At 41.2% G+C, this 19,982-nt stretch overlaps 1 protein-coding gene across 1 annotated transcript; it reads left to right on the forward strand.

The window, feature by feature from the left end:
• Positions 1–1,545: 1,545 nt before the first annotated feature.
• On the forward strand, positions 1,546–16,545 carry GATM (glycine amidinotransferase). Its single transcript, XM_030842706.2, has 9 exons — positions 1,546–1,731; positions 3,220–3,438; positions 9,439–9,634; positions 10,487–10,677; positions 11,660–11,797; positions 11,939–12,103; positions 13,386–13,449; positions 13,911–14,027; positions 15,993–16,545. The coding sequence occupies exons 1-9, from the start codon at positions 1,663–1,665 to the stop codon at positions 16,103–16,105; spliced, it is 1,272 nt and encodes a 423-aa protein (XP_030698566.1). The 5' UTR covers positions 1,546–1,662; the 3' UTR covers positions 16,106–16,545.
• The last annotated feature ends 3,437 nt before the right edge of the window (positions 16,546–19,982 follow it).

A 19,982-nucleotide genomic window follows, 5' to 3' on the forward strand; every position in this document is an offset into this window, starting at 1 on the left:
ATGTACCAAAATGTTCATTGCAGCTCTATTTACAATAGCCCGGAGATGGAAACAACCTAAGTGTCCATCATCGGATGAATAGATAAAGAAGATGTGGCACACGTGTTCAATGGAATATTACTCAGCCATTAAAAGAAACGAAATTGAGCTATTTGTAATGAGGTGGATGGACCTAGAGTCTGTCATACAGAGTGAAGTAAGTCAGAAAGAGAAAGACAAATACTGTATGCTAACACATATATATGGAATTTAAGAAAAAAAATGTCATGAATAACCTAGGGGTAAGACAGGAATAAAGACACAGATCTACTAGAGAACGGACTTGAGGATATGGGGAGGGGGAAGGGTAAGCTGTGACAAAGCGAGAGAGAGGCATGGACATATATACACTACCAAACGTAAAATAGCTAGCTAGTGGGAAGCAGCCGCATAGCACAGGGAGATCAGCTTGGTGCTTTGTAACCACCTGGAGGGGTGGGATAGGGAGGGTGGGAGGGAGGGAGATGCAAGAGGGAAGAGATATGGGAACATATGTATATGTATAACTGATTCACTTTGTTATAAAGCAGAAACTAACACATCATTGTAAAGCAATTGTACTCTAATAAAGGTGTAAAAAAAAAAGAACCCACCTGAAAAAAAAATGACAGCTCTTAATTACTTATGAAAAATAAGTAATTACATATGTTGTAGGCACAGACATGAAATACTCTCTGTCCCCTCTCCTTCTAACAATATAAATGTTAAACCGAGTTCTCTAGTTTTGCAAAAATCTGCAGCAATTAAAACTTTGCACTGTTTGGGAGCTACTTTTCTAACAAATGTATCTTTATCAAATTGAAACAAAATTTAAATACATGAGATAGAAGGGAAAAAATTCCCTGTAGTCCTCCCTCATTTCTGGCCCACATCTATCTCTATTTTCATGACTGAGTTTCTCAAGCCAGGGACACATGGCCGAAGACTATGAAACGACAAGTATTCCGAAGAACACGTAACAGGCTAGTGGGTGGACCACGCAGCACCCCGGGGAGCGGATGACCTGAGTTCCAGACTTGGTTCCCTCCAGGCTCCATCCCGGTGTTGCCCTAAGAAGCCACCTAAACTTGAGGTGGTTTCGTTCACTGCAAAATGAGGGGAGTGGATCAGTGCACAGAGATGAATTTAAACGTGAGACTCTACTCACGCTTTGCATATTTAAATCCATAAATGTAAATTTAAAACCATACATGTATATATCATTACTTGACTCGTCAGAAATCACGTCCTCCTCCCCGTCCCTGAGACTGGGGGCCTGGTTCGGCGGACCCGGGCGGGGCTGGCGGAGCTCGGCAGAAACCAGTGGGCGGACTGACAAGCTAACAGAGGGCCAGCCCGGGGGACTTGACCCCGCGTCCCCCGCTCTCCCTGCCGTTCCTAACTCCCGGGCGGCCCCGCGCGCAGCCGTGCGCTCCGCGGCCCCGCCACCTGCTCCCGGCAGCCAATGGGGCGCGCGGGAGGCGGGGGGGCGCGCCGGAGGAGGCGGGGGGCGGCCGGGGCGGGGCGAGGCTACAAAAGGCCGAGCACCGGGACACCCTGCTGCGGGCGCGCTCTCGGGGCACTCGGAAGGAGGTGGCCGAGCGCTGGGCACAGTCGGCTTGTGGACCAGGAGGGCACGAGACGATGCTGCGGGTGCGGTGTCTGCGCGGCGGGAGCCGCGGCGCCGAAGCGGTGCACTACATCGGGTCTCGGGTGCGTGCGCCGCCGCCTCATCGGGCAGCCGCGTGCTCTCTTCCCCCTCTCCTTTCCTGGCTTTCCCCCGCCAGCCTTGCACGACCATGTCCTTTCTGGGCCCCCTTGGAAGCTCGGCTTCAGGAGCCTTTGCCGGCTGCCGGAAGCTTGGCGGTGTCCCAGGGGAAGGGGTCGTGCGTTGGGGCCACACCCAGTGGGCACAGCTGCGGTCTACGCGCCTCGGGTTGCGTTGGCCGTCAGTGCGGGGGGCGCCGCCCTCCCCAGCCGGAGGGGGCGAGGGCGACAAGCAACACGGCTTAGTGAAAAAGGGCGGCCTTTTGGCGGCTCATCGCTATGGGTGGGCAGAGAGTTGGGCATGCGTGTACCGTGGATGGACGGGAGAAGGGGCGAAGTGGGACTTGGGGACGGAGGGGGAGCGAGCAGGCTCATTCCAAGTGTAACGTGGAGTCCCGAGTCGCGAGAGGAGTTGGAGCGAGTTCGGTCTGTACCCAGATTTCTGCCCGGTCCTGCCCTCCGCTTTCCTGGTATGCAAGCACGCGCCTGCAGCAAACCCTCCCTAGCTCCTGGGACGGGAATAGCCAGGCAGTTTGGCTTCCGCCAGCAACTGGCTTCAGAACAGCTGTCACTCCCTCCTGCTTTTTAGTCTCCACCCTGGCTCCCCTCCTGCCTCCTTCCTAAGGCTTTTAACAGAACCGGATAGAGATCTGTGGGGTTGAGGTTTGCCCAGTGTATGAGGGACTCTCCCTGATCTAGAGTTTATGGGCTCTACATTTTCAAAAGCCTTTTTTGAAGTTCTTAGATCTCCTTCCTAGTTGTTTAAGTTTGTACCTGGGTTAGTTAATCCTTATCTTGCCTAGGGTACTGTGGACCATCTGTAAAATAAGCCTGTGGCACTTGGTCACTCTCTCATAATTGCAGTGCCAAATAATGTGAAGTGTGTGTCCGTGAGGACAAATTGATGGTTTGAAGCTGATTATTCTGAAAGATAAAGTCATTTAAAATGCTTCTATAGTTTCATTTGCGTGGGGCGGGGGGAGAGGATCCTAATACTAGTAACCTTTGGTACTGAAGGGGACAGGAGGCTCCCTCCCCCAGCTGGACTTGGCAAGGAGATCCGGAGCCACTTTCTGTGGTTTTTCTGGGAAGAAGGGTGACCCATCATCTGCAGAAAACTTGCTTAAGGCCTGATTGCAGAAAACCATTCCGAGATATAAATGGGGGTGTATGGTCGTTGGGGACAAAATCTTCTGAGAAGTTTTAAAGAGTTATACCAATTAACATAATACATAAAAAGATAATGTATAAATAAACACAAAAGTAAAATCTGTAACCCCACTACCCACCTATCCACTAACATCTCGGTTTACATTCTCCTAAAAGATTTTAAATGCCTGGCTGTGTTATCCTGGGTTTTCATCCTACCTCTACTTCCCCCTCCCCCAAGTACTGTGCAGGACCACACAATAATCTTTTCTTTGTTCTTGGAAGCTTGGAAGAACTGTAACGGGATGGGTGCAGCGAACTTTCCAGAGCACCCAGGCAGCTACGGCTTCCTCCCGGAACTCCTGTGCAGCTGACGACAAGGCCACTGATCCTCTGCCCAAGGACTGCCCTGTCTCCTCTTACAACGAATGGGACCCCTTAGAGGAAGTGATAGTGGGCAGAGCAGAAAATGCCTGTGTTCCACCATTCACTGTGGAGGTGAAGGTAAAGCCAGGGTTTCTCATGTCTGAGCGGGTTCATTCCTCATGGTCTGCAGTCTGGCTTCTGCTCCCACTCTCCTCTGTAACTGTGTTCACTTTAGCTTACCCAAGACTACCCAGATCCAGTGGCTGATGATATCTTACTTGGCATCTCTGCAGTATTTGACACTATCTACACCAATGATTACTCCCTCCTTCAGGTTTGGGGAGACCGTTTCGGGGGGTGGGGGGATATTAGTTCTTTCCCTATTCCTCACATCTTCTTCCTTTACGGTCTGTAATGTTGGGCTGAACAGAATTTCACTGTAGCTGTTCTCATAGCTTCCTCCCACCCCTCCACTCTGGTCCAGATCTCTCTCCTGAATTCTGTCCACATGAACACGTTAAACTCCTTGTTGGATATTGCCACTGGACCTCAAACATGGCACATTTGAGTTCAGCTGCCAGCCACTCTGCAAAACTGGGACGTTCTTCATTCCTTCCTTTCAGTTTTGGGCATTCCTATTTATTCAAGCTAAAACTTTTATTTATTTCTCCTTCAGTCACATCCTCCACATCCATTCTCCAAGATCGAACAAGTCTTTTATCAAAATGAACCTTACCTCCATCCCTCTGCTACTGCCTTAGGTCAGGATCTCATCTACTGCCTGGACTATTGCGGTGAACTCCTAACTGGTCTCCCCTATTTGCTGCACTCTCTAAACCACCTCTAGCTTCTATCAGAGTTAATTTTTTTTTTATAAATTTACTTATTTATTTATTTTTCGGTGCATTGGGTCTTCATTGCTACATGTGGGCTTTCTCTAGTTGCGGTGAGCAGGGGCTACTCTTCGCTGCGGTGCGTGGGCTTCTCATTGCGATGGTTTCTCCTGTTGCGGAGCACGGGCTCTAGGCACGCAGGCTTCAGTAGTTGCGGCACGTGGGCTCAGGGCGCCAGAGTTATTAGCACAGAAGAACTTGTTTTCCATTTGGAGAGGTATGATGTTTATTACGTAGAAATGAAGACTAATACTAAGTATCTTATGGCAACTAGCTGGCAAGGCAGTTGAATTCAAATACCAGGAGAGCTAAGGGAAAAGCAATGACCAAATGCTGAATAGTTAGGAAGTCTTCTTCCTAAACGAAGAAAATAATTCTTGAGTTAGACCTTGAAGAGAAGGTAATAGAAAAAGTCATAACTTATTCTAGTTGTTCTGAAACTACCTTTGGTTTTGATATTTGAAATTTGATGAACAGATTAATTTATGTATCATCCACATGTTTTAAAAAGGCACGATCTTTTTAAAGTCTTCTGTTTTTTAATAAGTTTATTTTATTCATTTATTTTTGGCTGTGTTGAGTCTTCGTTGCTGGGCGCGGGCTTCCTCTAGTTGTGGTGAACAGGGGCCGCTCTTCATTATGGTGCGCAGGCCTCCCATTGCGGTGGCCTCCCCTGCTGTGGAGCACGGGCCCTAGGCGCGTGGGCTTCAGTAGTTGTGGCTCGCGGGCTCTAGAGGGCAGGCTCAGCAGTTGTGGTGCACAGGCTTAGCTGCTCCGTGGCATGTAGGATCTTCCCAGACCAGGGCTCAAACCCGTGTCCCCTGCATTGGCAGGCGGATTCTTAACCACTGCGCCACCAGGGAAGCCCTGAAGTCTTTTCTTGAAAGGAAGTCCTATCCCCTAACCATTTTAATTGGGTGGAATTAAATTTCAAATTCAAGCAATAATTTATCCTTCTATTTGTCTTTAGAATAATTGACTTTTATATCATGTGATCTTACGGAATCAGAATTCTAAGACATTATTTTGAGTTGTCACTTGATTTATGATTTTAGATTTTGAAATTTCATGGACTTTTGGAAGGTGTGCCAGGCTGAAGTCAGGAGATCAGGATTGAATTAGGTATTTGATAAAAGCTTATTAGCTAATCTCAGTTAATCAGCTATTTGACCTTGTGATCTTGATTCCACAAATTTCTGGGCCTCACTAAAATGAAGATATTAAGAGGGTTGCTATCTACCTAATGAGATTAAATAGGAAGGTAAAAGGTTACATGTTACTTATTTTTAAAGGACAAAACTACAACTCATTATAGTTGTAGGGATGCAATTTGCCAAGTCTGTTGAGGGTATAATAATTGTAGATAATAGTAGCTTTAGCAGTATTGATTTCATTCATTTGTCTGGTTATTTCTGCTTTATGACACATAAGAAACTAGGTATCGAGGGAGAGGAAATTAAATCTAAGACATGCATGGCCAACTAGAAGGTCTTACCTTCTAGTTGGAGAAAAATGACACAGACATATTAATCAGTTTGGGACCAATGAAATATAAAATAGTGTAGTAAACCATTTATAGGCAGTTAGAGCATAAGATATGTTGGAAGATGTAAGTGCTAGAAAAATTTTATGGGAATGAGGAACATAGTCATCAGGAAGCACAATTTTTGAAAGCTATGTGGCTTTTTATTCTGCAAACATGGTGAATACTTTCCATCAAATATGTGCTTTTTGTTTTGCTTTTGTCTTTTTTTTCTAAAGCCCTTGATAAAAGGACCTTCTAAAAACACAAAGTCGAGTGGGATGAATTGGGAGATTGGGATTGACATATACACACTACTATGTATAAAATAGATAACTAATGAGAACCTACTGTACAGCACAGGGAATTCTACTCAGTGCTCCGTGGTGACCTAAATGGGAAGGAAATCCAAAAAAGAGGGGATATGTGTATACGTATAGCTGATTCACTTTGCTGTACAGCAGAAACTAACCCAACATTGTAAAGCAGCTATACTCCAATAAAAATTAATTAAAAAAATACAAAGTCGATCAACGTTAATGTAGTATCAGTTTGCAGCTGGATAAATAATGTTTCTATTGAGATTTCCTAGCCTTCCAAAGACAGTATTTAAAATTCATTTGGCAAACACCCCTAAAGGATTTTAGGCTCTGAAAGACTATCAGGTTTCTAGGAGTGCAGCCACATGTCTGCAACAGATTATTAAAAACATCCCATGCTAAGCATTTAATACAGTGTTTTTTTATCTTGCAGACACTTGGTAAATGATTGCTAACTTACTTAGCAGGGTTGTAAAGGAAGTGTAAATAATTTCCAATTATCTCTTGGAAAATGTAGTCTGGCCTGATCACTCAGACTTTGTTCAACCTTAGCCAGAGTATGAACTATACAAGAGAATTCACACTTGTTCAAATAACTTTTTTCTCCCAGGGAAGTTTATATTTATCAAGCAAGCTTCACTCTGCACAAATAGTCACATGGGATACTTTGGAATGTGTCCAGCAAGAAAACATGGCTGTGCAGCAGAAACTATTTCACCCAGTGTTAAATTTTCAAAGACTTCTTGTCCCCTCGTGGACTGTTAGAGATGTGCCTGGCATGAGAAGGAGGAAGTGGTGAATGGATGAGTAGTACCAGGATGTGTCTGAGAGGAATATAAAGAGTCATTATTATCCTCTCCTCTGGTTGCTACTGCAGGACCTCCTAGGAGTAGAAAACAGTAGAGTGCTCTTGTTTTGTTCTGTGTTTTAAAAGAGTGGATTGATCTTAACAAGCAATCAAATTTTTAATTCTGATAACATTTTTCATGGGCCAGAAATTGAGCTTATTGTTTACCTATAGATCTTCAAAAGTAAAGCAACTAACTGATCATTTAGACAGGGTTTGGCAAGGTTTTTCTTTACAGGGCCAGATAATTAATGTTTCAGGCTTTGCAGACCATAGGTCTCTGTCACAACTACTCCACTCTCAACTCTGCCACTGTAGTGCAAAACCACCACAGGCCATATGTAAATGAGTAGTTCTATGTTCCATAAAACTTTATTTGCATAAACAGGCAGCAGTCCAGATTTGGCCCATGGACTTTAGTTTGCCAGCCCCCGTTTTAGAGCTTCACTGGCATCTCCCTGTTTGCTGAAGACCTGTTTTTCAGATTCTTAGTCCCTCCCCAGCAGGCTCAGCTCCAGCCTAATTGATGTGAACCTAGGTATTGAACTAACAAGAGGCAGGTCTGCTTCCATATGTTTGATACTTATCAGGCTGAGGTGAAAGTGGATGTAGAGACATATAATCTGGAAGAGACATGGTCTTTGACATTAAAGAGCTAGACATCTAGATAGTCTGTCTCATTACCCAGTTTCCCCTGCTTTATGGCACTTACCACTGTCTGAAGTTATCTGATTTGTAATAATGGAAACCTCATCGGACATGATTAGGACTAGTGGTTGGTTAATCAATGATATAAGGAAACACTTTAAAAACACCTGCTTTGACACAGACCTACTAGAGAATGGACTTGAGGATACGGGGAGGGGGAAGCGTAAGCTGGGACAAAGTGAGAGAGTGGCATGGGCATATATACACTACCAAACGTAAAATAGATAGCTAGGGGGAAGCAGCGCATAGCACAGGGAGATCAGCTTGGTGCTTTGTGACCACCTAGAGGGGTGGGATGGGGAGGGTGGGAGGGAGGGAGACACAAGAGGGAAGAGATATGGGGACATATGTATATGTATAACTGATTCACTTTGTTATAAAGCAGAAACTAACACATCATTGTAAAGCAATTATACTCCAATAAAGATGTTAAAAATAAGAATAAAATAAAAATACCTGCTTTAAACATTTTTTAAAAACTTAAAACATATAAATGTACGTTGCTTTGCCAATCTTTTGATGACGGTCCAAGGCTTTTTCTTAGCATTTGGATCTTCTGATTGGAATTCTGCTTTGTGTGTCTTAATAAATTATATCCATGTGTGTCTCCTACATTTCCCAATGTATTTTTTAATTTGACTGAGAACCTTGCACATGGAAAACAATCTGAATGAAGAATCCTTCCAGACTGTTCCACTTTTGAAAACCAGTATTTTATAGTTGTTGTACCTACCCTAATTCAATAGTAATTTTTAGCAAATTGATTGAGCCTTTTTAAAGCATTCAACCGCTTTCCATTCAGTTGTCTTTTAAAATGCGTATAACCCTTGGACACTTCCTAAATGTTAAGATTTGTTTTTCAGCTACTTAAAAATTGGGGGATTTGCTTATCAAATCACTTCTTTTTTTTTTTTTGCGGTACGCGGGCCTCTCACTGTTGTGGCCTCTCCCATTGCGGAGCACAGGCTCCGGACGTGCAGGCTCAGCAGCCATGGCTCACGGGCCCAGCCGCTCCGCGGCATATGGGATCTTCCTGGACCGGGGCACGAACCCATGTCCCCTGCATCGGCAGGCAGACTCTCAACCACTGCGCCACCAGGGAAGCCCTCAAATCACTTCTTTTTATGGTGAAAGGACCTGAAGCACTATGAAAGCTTAGATGGATTGGGAGAAGAGAGGTTGGTGGGCAGAGACACTTTGGCAGGGAAGTGTAGGAAGCACTAAAGGTAGACTTGCACCGCTGCACAGGTTTGCCAAGTGGTGATTCTGTTGAATGAGAAAATAATCAATAACGGCTTTTTAAGAGAAACAAAGCATAGTTGAGAGAATGTCCCTAACCTTTAAGGGAGCAGTGTCCTATTTTCCTACAAAGTATCTTGAAGTGCTGTTTTTTAGACAGAATTCTGGGATGCCTGGGTAGCCCATGGTTTTATCTTCGTATAGGTGTGCTTTTATTAAGCTGTTTTGTTTGTTCTCTTATTTGATTTCATTGAGACTGTCTAATGGGCGCGTCCATGTCCTATTTTGTCTATGAAGCATGTAAAAAGTGGCCCAAGAGCGTTCCAAGCCCATGTGAGGGCAGACATGCTGTGTGTGGTAAGGCATGAGATCTCAGGCAGAAGGAACAAAAGGTCTCAAAACATCCAGAGAATTTAGAGATCTTCATTCAACAAATATTGAGTGTCTTCCCAGAGTCAGTGTGCTTGGTTCTGGGGATGAACACTGTACCAGATGTGGTCTCAGTCTCAATTCCAGTAAGTTATACAAGTAATTGTTCACAACCTATGAACCTATCTTGAGCTGTAATTTTTTCCTGTAAGTATTTCACTTACTTTCTTCTGGTTCTAGGCCAACACATATGAAAAGTACTGGACTTTTTACCAAAAGTATGGGGGCCATCATTTTCCCAAAGATCATTTGAAAAAGGCTGTTGCCGAAATTGAAGAAATGTGCAATATTTTAAAAATGGAAGGAGTGACAGTGAGGAGGCCTGACACCATTGACTGGTCCTTGAAGTATAAAACTCCTGATTTTGAGTCTACGGGTAAGTGATACTGGATACTTTAACTGCTAGAGTCTTAATTTTTTAATTTCTCTCAATCTGTAAGGAGAAAGCTCTGATTATTTCTCAGAGATCCCTTTGTTTTAATAATCCTTCAAAACTTTAAAGATTATTTAGGAACAGTTTGGTTCTTTTTGGTAAGACTTAGAGGTACACATTTTAAACTCTATTGTAAATCTAGAATTTCCTTGAAAGAAGCAGTTTTTCTAAACTTCATGAGCATTTCCTTACATAAGACCAGTGGATTCCATTTACTTTTCCTCAAGAACAGAAATTAAAAGGGGAACAGAAACATTCCCATCTTATTTTTAACTGACACTGCTGCAGGATTGTTTTTGTGCCTGAGTTCAGTGTTGTTTTTTTTTAAAAAATATTTATTTATTTATTTGGTTGTGCTGGGTCTTAGTTGTGGCAGGTGGGCTCCTTAGTTGCGGAGTTTGGTGTGTTCTAATTTACAGTTGTATAAGTGATCCTTGGCCCAATTTCCATCTTGTGGTACTGATATTCCCTGAAAAACTCTGTTAGGAGTTACAAAAGGTGAAAACTTGGTGGTTCAAGATGTCTTTGACCAAGAGATGCTTCTTTTTCTCTTTTCTTTTTTTTTTTTTTTTTTTCTATTTGGCCTGGCTTCATCATCCCCACACAGAATTCATGTTAACAGTCTAGGATGTATCATTTAATATTTTTTCATTTGCGTAAAATTATGTACATATACACGTATAGGTTTTCTGTAATTTTTATTTTTTTACCAAAGAATGAAATCACATGATATAGACTCTTCTGTCTTGGAAATTAGCATCACTGAAGTTGCTCTGGAACTTTCTGGCCTGACAGGTTTATATGGTGCGATGCCTCGAGACATCCTGATAGTTGTGGGAAATGAGATTATCGAGGCTCCCATGGCCTGGCGCGCTCGCTTCTTTGAGTACCGCGCGTACAGAGCAATTATCAAAGACTACTTCCGCCGCGGGGCCAAGTGGACAACAGCTCCTAAGCCCACAATGGCTGATGAGCTTTATGACCAGGTAAGTCCCCAGTTACGGGAGAGCTTATCAGTAACTTTTCTAAATAATCCACAGAGACTGACAGATTCTCTGAACCTTGTATTTATTATGTATTTCAGAAGCTGAGATGACCTACTTTTCGAAAACTGATTGTTTTATGATGAAAATAACAGTAAATGATAAGTTATAATAACAGTAATAATAATAGCTAACACTTATTGGTGTTTACCATGTGCCAGATCTTGAACTAAGTACTTTATTTACACCCTCAGTCCTGTTTATTTTTCACAACAACCTCATGAGGGAGTAGTTTCATTCCATTACAGGGAGGAAAACTTGTCTAAAGGCGCACAGCTATTCATTGGTGGAGACAGAACAGTCACTAGGCTGAACTCCAGCCTCTTCTAGAAAAAGAATTTGGTCTGTAGGCCGTATTCACAGTAAAAGGAAGTGTATGTCTCTTACTAGATCACTTACTATTTGATCACTTATAGAAGGAATCAAAAAATGAAAATTTCTTTAAACCCTTTATGGGTTTAAAGACATAAGTAAGTAATGAATCTATTACCCAACCGCATACCCAGTCAAATTTGGTAGCGGATGCATGGCATCGCATTTTATGGTATGAGTTAGGCTCAGGGCCAACCTCCTTTTTCAAAAGAACAGAATGACTTCATCTTGCAGATTTTCAGTACTGTAGATAGATACATAAATCATTGGATGGGTCATGGAATATTTTCAGTTTCATTACTGCCTCTGTACCACCTGCTTCCAAGTATCAGGAACTTGTCATGCCTAGTTTTTCATTTTTTTGTTGGTGGTTTGGTTTATTTTGGTTTGCTTAGCATGGGCCTACATCTTCCCATGCCTGTTTCAGTCTAGAACAGGGCCGTAGTATTTCAGGAAATGATGATGTTGAACTAATTTTCTTAGTAATGAAGGCCCTATGAGTCATCTCTTCATGAACCAAGGCACTGTGTGTGTTCATTCTTGTTCCAATTAGGATTACCCCATCTATTCTGTAGAAGACAGACACAAATTGGCTGCTCAGGGAAAATTTGTGACGACTGAGTTCGAGCCGTGCTTTGATGCTGCTGACTTCATTCGAGCTGGAAGAGACATCTTTGCACAGAGAAGCCAGGTGGATAAAGGCTACCTCGGAAACTTCTCACTTTATTATTATACTTTAAATTTCCAAAATTAAAATATTTTCATCCTATTTTTAGTTATCTAAACATAGAACCAAATCTTTATAGGTTTATGTCTCCTTTTCTATTTTCAGGTGACAAACTACATGGGCATTGAATGGATGCGTAAGCATCTCGCTCCAGACTACAGAGTGCATATCATCTCCTTTAAAGACCCCAATCCGATGCACATTGATGCCACCTTCAATATCATTGGGCCCGGTCTCGTGCTTTCCAATCCTGACCGACCATGTCACCAGGTAGGGGAGTTCTTAGGACTCTGGAAAATCAAGAGAGTTTGGCAACTGAAGGAATTGCCACTATTATTTTAAGCACTTCCGTGATTTCCTAATGGTTCTAAATGACAGATTCAGCAATGCTCACATTATTATGATCAAACATTGGATTGCTTATGTTATATTTACTACAGGATGTCCAACACTCAGAAATATACACTGTAGCCGTGATAATTAGTGTAGTGTCATCAGACTCTGACTTTGGCTGCTTGCTGCTGTCAGAGCCTCAAGTTTGTGCGTATGTGTGTGTTTTTATTGAACAGAGTGGTATTATCTCATAACTTGCAGCCGAGGTTCCTCAGCAGATGAATTGCAAACAAGATGATCTCTGCATGTCTGGGGTAACACCACTAGGCAGTGGGTGTCTTCTTCCCTCTCCAGTGGGGCTCCCTTCAGCCAAGCCCACGCTGCAGGGGAGGAGCAGAGCCACTGCACTGCAGCAGGTCTATCCCCCCCTGCAGCCTCCTACTTCTGCCCACTGCCCCCTACTTCCAGTTGGGCGGTGAGTGATTTTGTGTTATTTGCTGGGCTGCAGTGCGCCATTGCAAAATTCACTATTTTACCATATCACTGTTCATTTCTATTCTATATATTTAGACCAATGACCAAGATTACTTATTCACTTCATTTTAATTTATTTATATATAATTTACATAAATCAATTATATATATTATTAAATATATTTAATATAATTTATATACTAAGTGGGTATGTGAACTAGGGATGGTTGGGTTATAATAGGTCACTAGGGACAGTTATGGTTCTTTGGGAGTATATTCCTAACATCTGTCTTTATACCATGGTCACAGACGCAAAGTGACAGACTATGAAGTGGATGGACTATGGGTTTGACATAGTCATATTTTGTTTTCTTACAACTAAGTAAGAGGAAATATTTTCATTTTCTTTAATGAGAATTTCTCAAGGAAAATATCTTTGGTCTTTTAAAAAATCTCTGAAACCTGTGAAAAGCACAAGAATATTTTTAAAAGCTTTAACATTTCTGTTACTTTTTAATTTTAATCTGGCAATCTGAGGACTTTATGTACATTTTAACTAAGATTCAGACAAAATCATCCAAATGTTTTGAAATTTTAATTTTTAAATTTTGGCAGTTGAGAAGACAGCTTCTCAAAAAGAATTATTAATCATAAGGCCTATCAGAGACCAAGAATGATAAGAATAGTATCTATAGATTTAAGCCTCTTTGGGTTTGGGGGGGTTTTTTTTATTTTGGTCTTGCAGATTGATCTTTTCAAGAAAGCAGGATGGACCATAGTTACTCCTCCAATACCAGTCATCCCAGATGGTATGTTTACTTTTGTATACTCATAGCCTAAAATAATTACTTCAGTGGCCAAGAATCTTTCACCTATAGACAGCAGCCTGCATATTAGCAATTTAGAATATTTCTCCGGTAAGCAGTAAACTGGTGCTTGGCACTACGGGCACTAGAACAAGGCTGGACTTGTGTTCACAACCTCTCCTTCCATAGAAAATGAAAATGAAAAGACAGGAAAAATCAGTACAAAACAATTTGACGGAAAGCAAGAAATGGCTTTTTAAAGACAACAAGGTGAAATTCAAATGTGTAATGAGTATGGATTGATTCATAACATTTACAGATAGTCTTAAGATTAAAATAAATTTTCACAGGGAAACTGAACTATTGAAAGAATTGAGCTGTCACTTGAATATTCTTCACTTCTGAATCCTTGCTTTAACCAAGAATAACAGCAGACATGATTTAACGGTTATTGCTATTTTTAGATCACCCACTCTGGATGTCGTCCAAATGGCTTTCCATGAATGTCTTAATGCTAGATGAAAAGCGTGTTATGGTGGATGCCAACGAAGTCCCGATTCAAAAGATGTTTGAAAAGCTGGGTATGTACCCAGCATAAATGAAACATGTTCATATTCAAAAATATTAAATGAGAAGAAATGACATGCTAGGTCTGATGTATGATTTATCTATTTAAATTTCTGTTCCTTTTAGAAGTACCAAGTTGTTATTTCATAGATGGACAATATACTTCTTTTCAACAATCACAACCTCAAAAGGTTGGAGATGCATCCCAGGCTCCTTAGACACCCCCTGAGCAATAAGTTTATCAGTCTTCTATGACTTATCTAACTTCCTGGTGCCCAAGTGTGGAGAGCTACCCCTTTGCAGATAAGCATATAGATGATTTGGCCCTTCGCCAAATAAGAAATTGTTGGGGTCCTTTAAAAGTAATTTGTCATTACATATTTTAAAGGACGTATAAGGATACAGATATAGAAGTGACTTATCTGTGTGATAAGCACTGTGAACAAAGTAATGAAATACAATAGAGGATGTCAGTAAATCATTTCAGCTTTGAACTAAAAAGCAGAACTGGTTATTACTTGGGTGGGAATTTGCTTATCATGGTATTCAAAATTTAGACCAGTTATTCTATACTGAGAAAAGCATTTAAAGAATTTTCATATGGCTGTTATTAGGGTGCAGAAGTGTGTGTTTATCACTATCATTCTACTTGACATATCCTAAGTGTCAAATAAAGCCAGGCAGTACACTTGTTGAAATCAAGTTATGTTTTGATTTATGTCTTATATTTCAGGTGTACTACTCAGAAGATATTGTTTGCCCCTTTGAAACATCCCTCTTTAATGAAGTATCAGTTTAAAAAGATTAGCCCATTAGTTTTAGATTGAGCCCAATCTAATGATTTCACCTGTAATGCTATCCCACTTTTTTTTTCGTGGCTTTTGTTAAATAAGCCAGTTGCTTGGGTTCAGTTTCCTGTCCTTTAAGATTTTATTGTTTCTCAACTTAAAATATTATTAAGTACCAAATATCTGATTTATAATTTTGTTTTTAATAAAGTCTTTTTGAACATAGGGAACTTGTTAAAGCAAATTAACTTCTCTCCAGTTCAAGGTTATATGGCTCTAGCCATCTAAGATAGATATGTCTTTCTATCAGGAAATACATGCTCATGGTTAAAAGCCCACTTCTTATCCCAAGCCCACTCCTGAACCTGTGTCCAAACCCTGTTTTTACTCTTCAAAGCCCTGCTCAGTCTTACTTTCTCATGAAAGGCTTTCTAGATGACTCATGCTGCCTTTCTGACTATACCAGTGGGCCCTTTAGCAACTCTGTAGCTTAGCTTTCCTCTCAAAATCATGGATTCCTTGAGAGAGGAGAATAGATTTTCTTTTTAAAACCCCATTATGCCAAACACAACAGATTCTTCCAAAATACCATTGGTTGACTGGGCCATGTACATCATAACCATATTAATACAAATGGTGCTGGATTAAACTAACTGCCTGAGTAGCTTTGATACCTGTATGACCATACAACCCAGATGAGTTCTGTTCCATTGTTTCCTTAAGGTGGCCTGGTCAAGCTAATTGTGTCAGATAAACTCTGCTTATATGTGGGTAGGTAAAGTCAACTTTTCAGGTTGGCTAAATTATACTTTTCTTACTAAATTGACATGGTAAAATTAGAAACAGTCTGACAAAGTAGTTAAAGCATAATTCTAAAAGGCCTTGAAATTTTACTATTTGGATTGTTTCTGAACATTTGTCAGATATATCCACTCATGAAACCTGTTGACTTGTGAAGAGTCAATAGAACAAAATAGACTTCAGAGTCTCTGCTGACTTTCTGGTGAAGGTTTTATATTAGCCGTGGAATAGATTAGATGAAATATAATTGACGAATAAAATTGAAAGACTATCCTGGGGTGGACTTAAGGGTTAGAACCACAGTATTCCTACCCATTTTTAGGCTCATTTCTATAGAAGAATCTTCATGTGAGTCCATCTAACTGGCCACGTCTCTCTCTTTCCATGCAGGTATCAGTACCATTAAGGTTAACATTCGTAATGCCAATTCCCTGGGAGGAGGCTTCCACTGCTGGACCTGCGATGTCCGGCGCCGAGGCACCCTACAGTCCTACTTTGATTGACCAGGCCTGCTGGGGCTTGGGGCTTGGCCTCAAATAAAACTAGGAAGCTTAGGGATAAGGTTCATTCTCCTGCTTTAAAAAGTGCATGAACTGTAGTACTTTATACAATCATATCCGTAACAGGGGTCTTAAGCCTGGTTTATTTTTATTATTTTTCTTTGATAAAAGGAAAATAACCTGTGCTAGATCTTACTCTCTTCTCCTAAATATTTTACTGTTTGGCTTCAAGCATAAAAATTTGGTGAATGTCTACCAAAACAAAAATTAGTCATTTGAGTAACTTGGCTACTAATATAATTAACCATCTACCTCTGTTTTTAATTTTCTTTCCAAAAGGCAGCTTGAAATGTTAGTCCTAATAGTCACTTTTTTTTTCCTTTTTGCTAAACTTGTGAATGTTTGTATCACTTCTTTTTTCTAAATAAAAGACTCAGAATGTATACAGATCTTATAGAACCAGTAATTGTCTCTTTTTCTAATAAGGAATTTTGGTAATTTTTAATTTTTTGTTTTTAAAAATAACCTAGACTATTGCAAACATTTAAGTGAATTTTCCATGAATATTTTTAATATTCTTATCTCAACATTGGTGATATTTGCTATTAAAAACCTTTTCATACAACTTACCTCATTTCAAGTGATTTATTTTAATCTCTTTTTTCTTCTCTGTCCAGAATTTTAGAGGAATATTTAGTGCAATAGGATATAACTATCAGTTCCAATTCCTAAATTTTGATGTTCAGTATCTAGTGGATACATTGCATCTTTGGTCATCTAAGATTTGTTTACAGATGTGCAAATTATTTAAAGCACAGACTTTAAAAGCATTAAAAAAAAAAACGAATGGAGGTAAAACCTACATGCGATGTGAAATAATTTTAACATTGGATACGGTACATGTATGTTTATTCTAATAAACTTCTGTGTTACAGAATGGGTTTTATTAGAGTTTGGCATCAGTCTAATCATTTTAAGCATAAGTAAATTATGGGAATATAGCTCTTGAAACAGTGTTCTAATGCTTTGAATTATTCAATATATTCACCCCCAGTAGATAAAAATTTAAACCTAATGCTTGTATTCAGAAATGTTTAGCAGAGTCAGATTTTATTTATTAATTAATCCAATCAGTCAACAATATCTGAATGTCTTCTGAATATAAGGGACTACTCCTAGGCCCCAGAAGAGGAAAAAAGTCTCCCTTCTCTAGATACTCAGTATTTTGACCCATGAAAATCTGTGGGGTGGGGATGGGGGGAGGTGTACTTTGAAGTGGTCATGGGTTTCGACCGTGCCTTTGTAGCCTAGTGTCTTTTTTCACACACTACAGAAATACCTGCCCATTCTACACTCGACTGAATCCTGCTTAAGAAACCTTACAGGGGCTTCCCTGGTGGCACAGTGCTTGACAGTCCGCCTGCCGATGCAGGGGACACGGGTTCGTGCCCTGGTCCGGGAAGATCCCACATGCCGCGGAACGGCTGGGCCCGTGAGCCATGGCCGCTGAGCCTGCGCGTCCAGAGCCTGTGCTCCACAACGGGAGAGGCCACAACAGTGAGAGGCCCGCAAAAACAAGAAACCTTACAATCATGTGGATTGGTGCACAGTTAGGGGATACATTCCTGGGTTTAAATACTACTCTGCGATTCTATTACCCCTCCACATTCTCCTCAGTGGCTATTCCAGACCTTCACTTTGTTCTCTTATCATATTGCTTCATTTTTCACAGAGAAAATAGAGGCGGTCAGGTGTCAGTTCCCTCAGCTTTTCTGCTCCAATTCTCTATAGATTTACCTGCATTTGCATTCCCTGGTTAAATTCTTTCTCTCCTTGCCTGTACTAGCTAAGCTTCTAAAGAGAAAAGTTGGGTCTTCCTCTCATCACTCAACTGTACTTCTCAACCCTCTACAAAGACACTTCTCTCACTACTGCAGAGAAAGAGGTGAACCTTTTGACCAGGTCTAATCCACACAACTGTCCTTAGATTCTAATCTTTCTCTCCTCTTTCAGGAACTGGCTTCATCAGTTATCATCTTTCTTGTAACTCCAGCCTGTGTGTATGTGTATGTTTGTGTGTGTGTGTGTGTGTGTGTGTGTGTGTGTGTTTTCCCTCAGCAAATAGTCATGTTCAAAATAATCTTCAAAACAAAAACTATCCCTCTGGCAATGTCACTGTCTTTTAGAGCTCAGTTTCCAGAAAGAATACATCTACTGATATGTCCACTTTTTCACCTTTTATTTACTCTTCAATCTCTTGCCATCTGATTTCTACCTTATTGCTTCAGTGTACTGCTGAGAACCCTGACCCAAGCGTCATTTCCAGTGGATACAATTCAGGCCTTACTGACCATTCCTTTGAAGGTCTCTCCTCTTTTGGGTTTCTGAGGTACCGCTTTCTCCCTCCCGGGTTATCTCACCTGTGCACAGGTCTTCCCCTCTGCATATCCACCAGTAATTCCCAGAGGCTACGTGGGAGGGGAGGCCCTAAGCCTGGATCTTCTAGTCTAGGCCTGGCCCTGAACCCCAGGTCCTGTTCCCAACTGTCTGTGGACGTTATCTGGATGTGCAAAGGCATCGCAGGCTCAACACTATCACAACTGATTCAGTTGGCCAAGCCATCCTGGACTCTTCCCTCTTCCTCATCTCATCGTGTCTCTAGCATTGGCCTTTTGCATGGTTATTAAATAAGACGATTACTTCAACAAAGATAGCTCAACTGAATGATTTAATAAAGTCTCTATTTTTAGATCCTTGGCACTCCTTGTGGTGTCCCCTCTTGTCAAAGTTGTAGAGGAAAACAGAAGCAGCCTGGTGTCCACCACACAATTGCTATCAGGTTTCTTTTCGTCATCCACCAGTCCTGCAACCTGGTGGCTTCTATGGTATCTGTAGCAGGCAGAAGGCCCACCATTTGCCGCTTTAGAGTCACGGTTTCCAGATCACTTGCCAACAACTGCAGATTGCCATTCTTCCTAGGGACCACCAAGCCTTTTGTAACTCGATGTCTAAGGAAACAGCTGTGCATATTAGGATGAACCTACTGTCATAAAAAATGAACTAAATTTAAATAAAAATATCTAATATTGCCAGGGCAGGTCTAGTTCCTTGTAAAAAAGCAAGGTATTTCTTTCAGGAATAGCCTTTTAAAAATAAAGTTCATGGATCTGACCACTCTAGTGTGTTAACTTGAAACTACATAGGAATACCACCCAAAAGTTCAGAAGAATGTAAAAATACAGTACCTCAGATTTTTTTGGTCAACTTTCTGGATGTAGAGGATCTTTTTTTTTAAGAAATTAGAAGAATATGAAAAACATTTAGATTCCCATCACAGTGCACCAACAGTAACAGTTAAACGAGGTTTGACTGCTAAAGTCTCATAGGACTTAAAATGACAGTGCTTATAAATCTATATAGTTTATTACAGGAAAAGGACACAATATAGCAATAGTATTAAAGTAACGACATGCATCACAGCCAAAGGCCATCTCACAGCAAAGAGTCCAGGGCAGCCAAGCCCGACCTGCATTTGTTAGCCCTCTGTAAGGGCTGTCTAGACACACTTTCTCAGATCTGGAACCACCAATATGAGCACGGACCATCAGAACCAAAGAGCCCAAGGTAGAGTCTCAACCAGGGTTTCTCATCCCCGGTTGGTCACGTGGGCATATACTTGCTATGTAACCAGTTCCAATGACAGAACCCTCTGGGTGTCTCAGACCAGGTGCAAGTCAATTTCACTGTTATCAATAAACAATGTCAAAAGCTTGCCTTGAAACTCCTCCCACCCATGGTTACAAAGCAGCACTAATAATCAGTAGGTGTTATGCCTGGACCAGAGGTCAGTGTCAGGTGGGTACATTTCTTATTTTAGTAA

Source organism: Globicephala melas, chromosome 2 (genome assembly GCF_963455315.2).
Source record: "Globicephala melas chromosome 2, mGloMel1.2, whole genome shotgun sequence".
Taxonomy (NCBI): Eukaryota; Metazoa; Chordata; class Mammalia; order Artiodactyla; family Delphinidae; genus Globicephala; species Globicephala melas.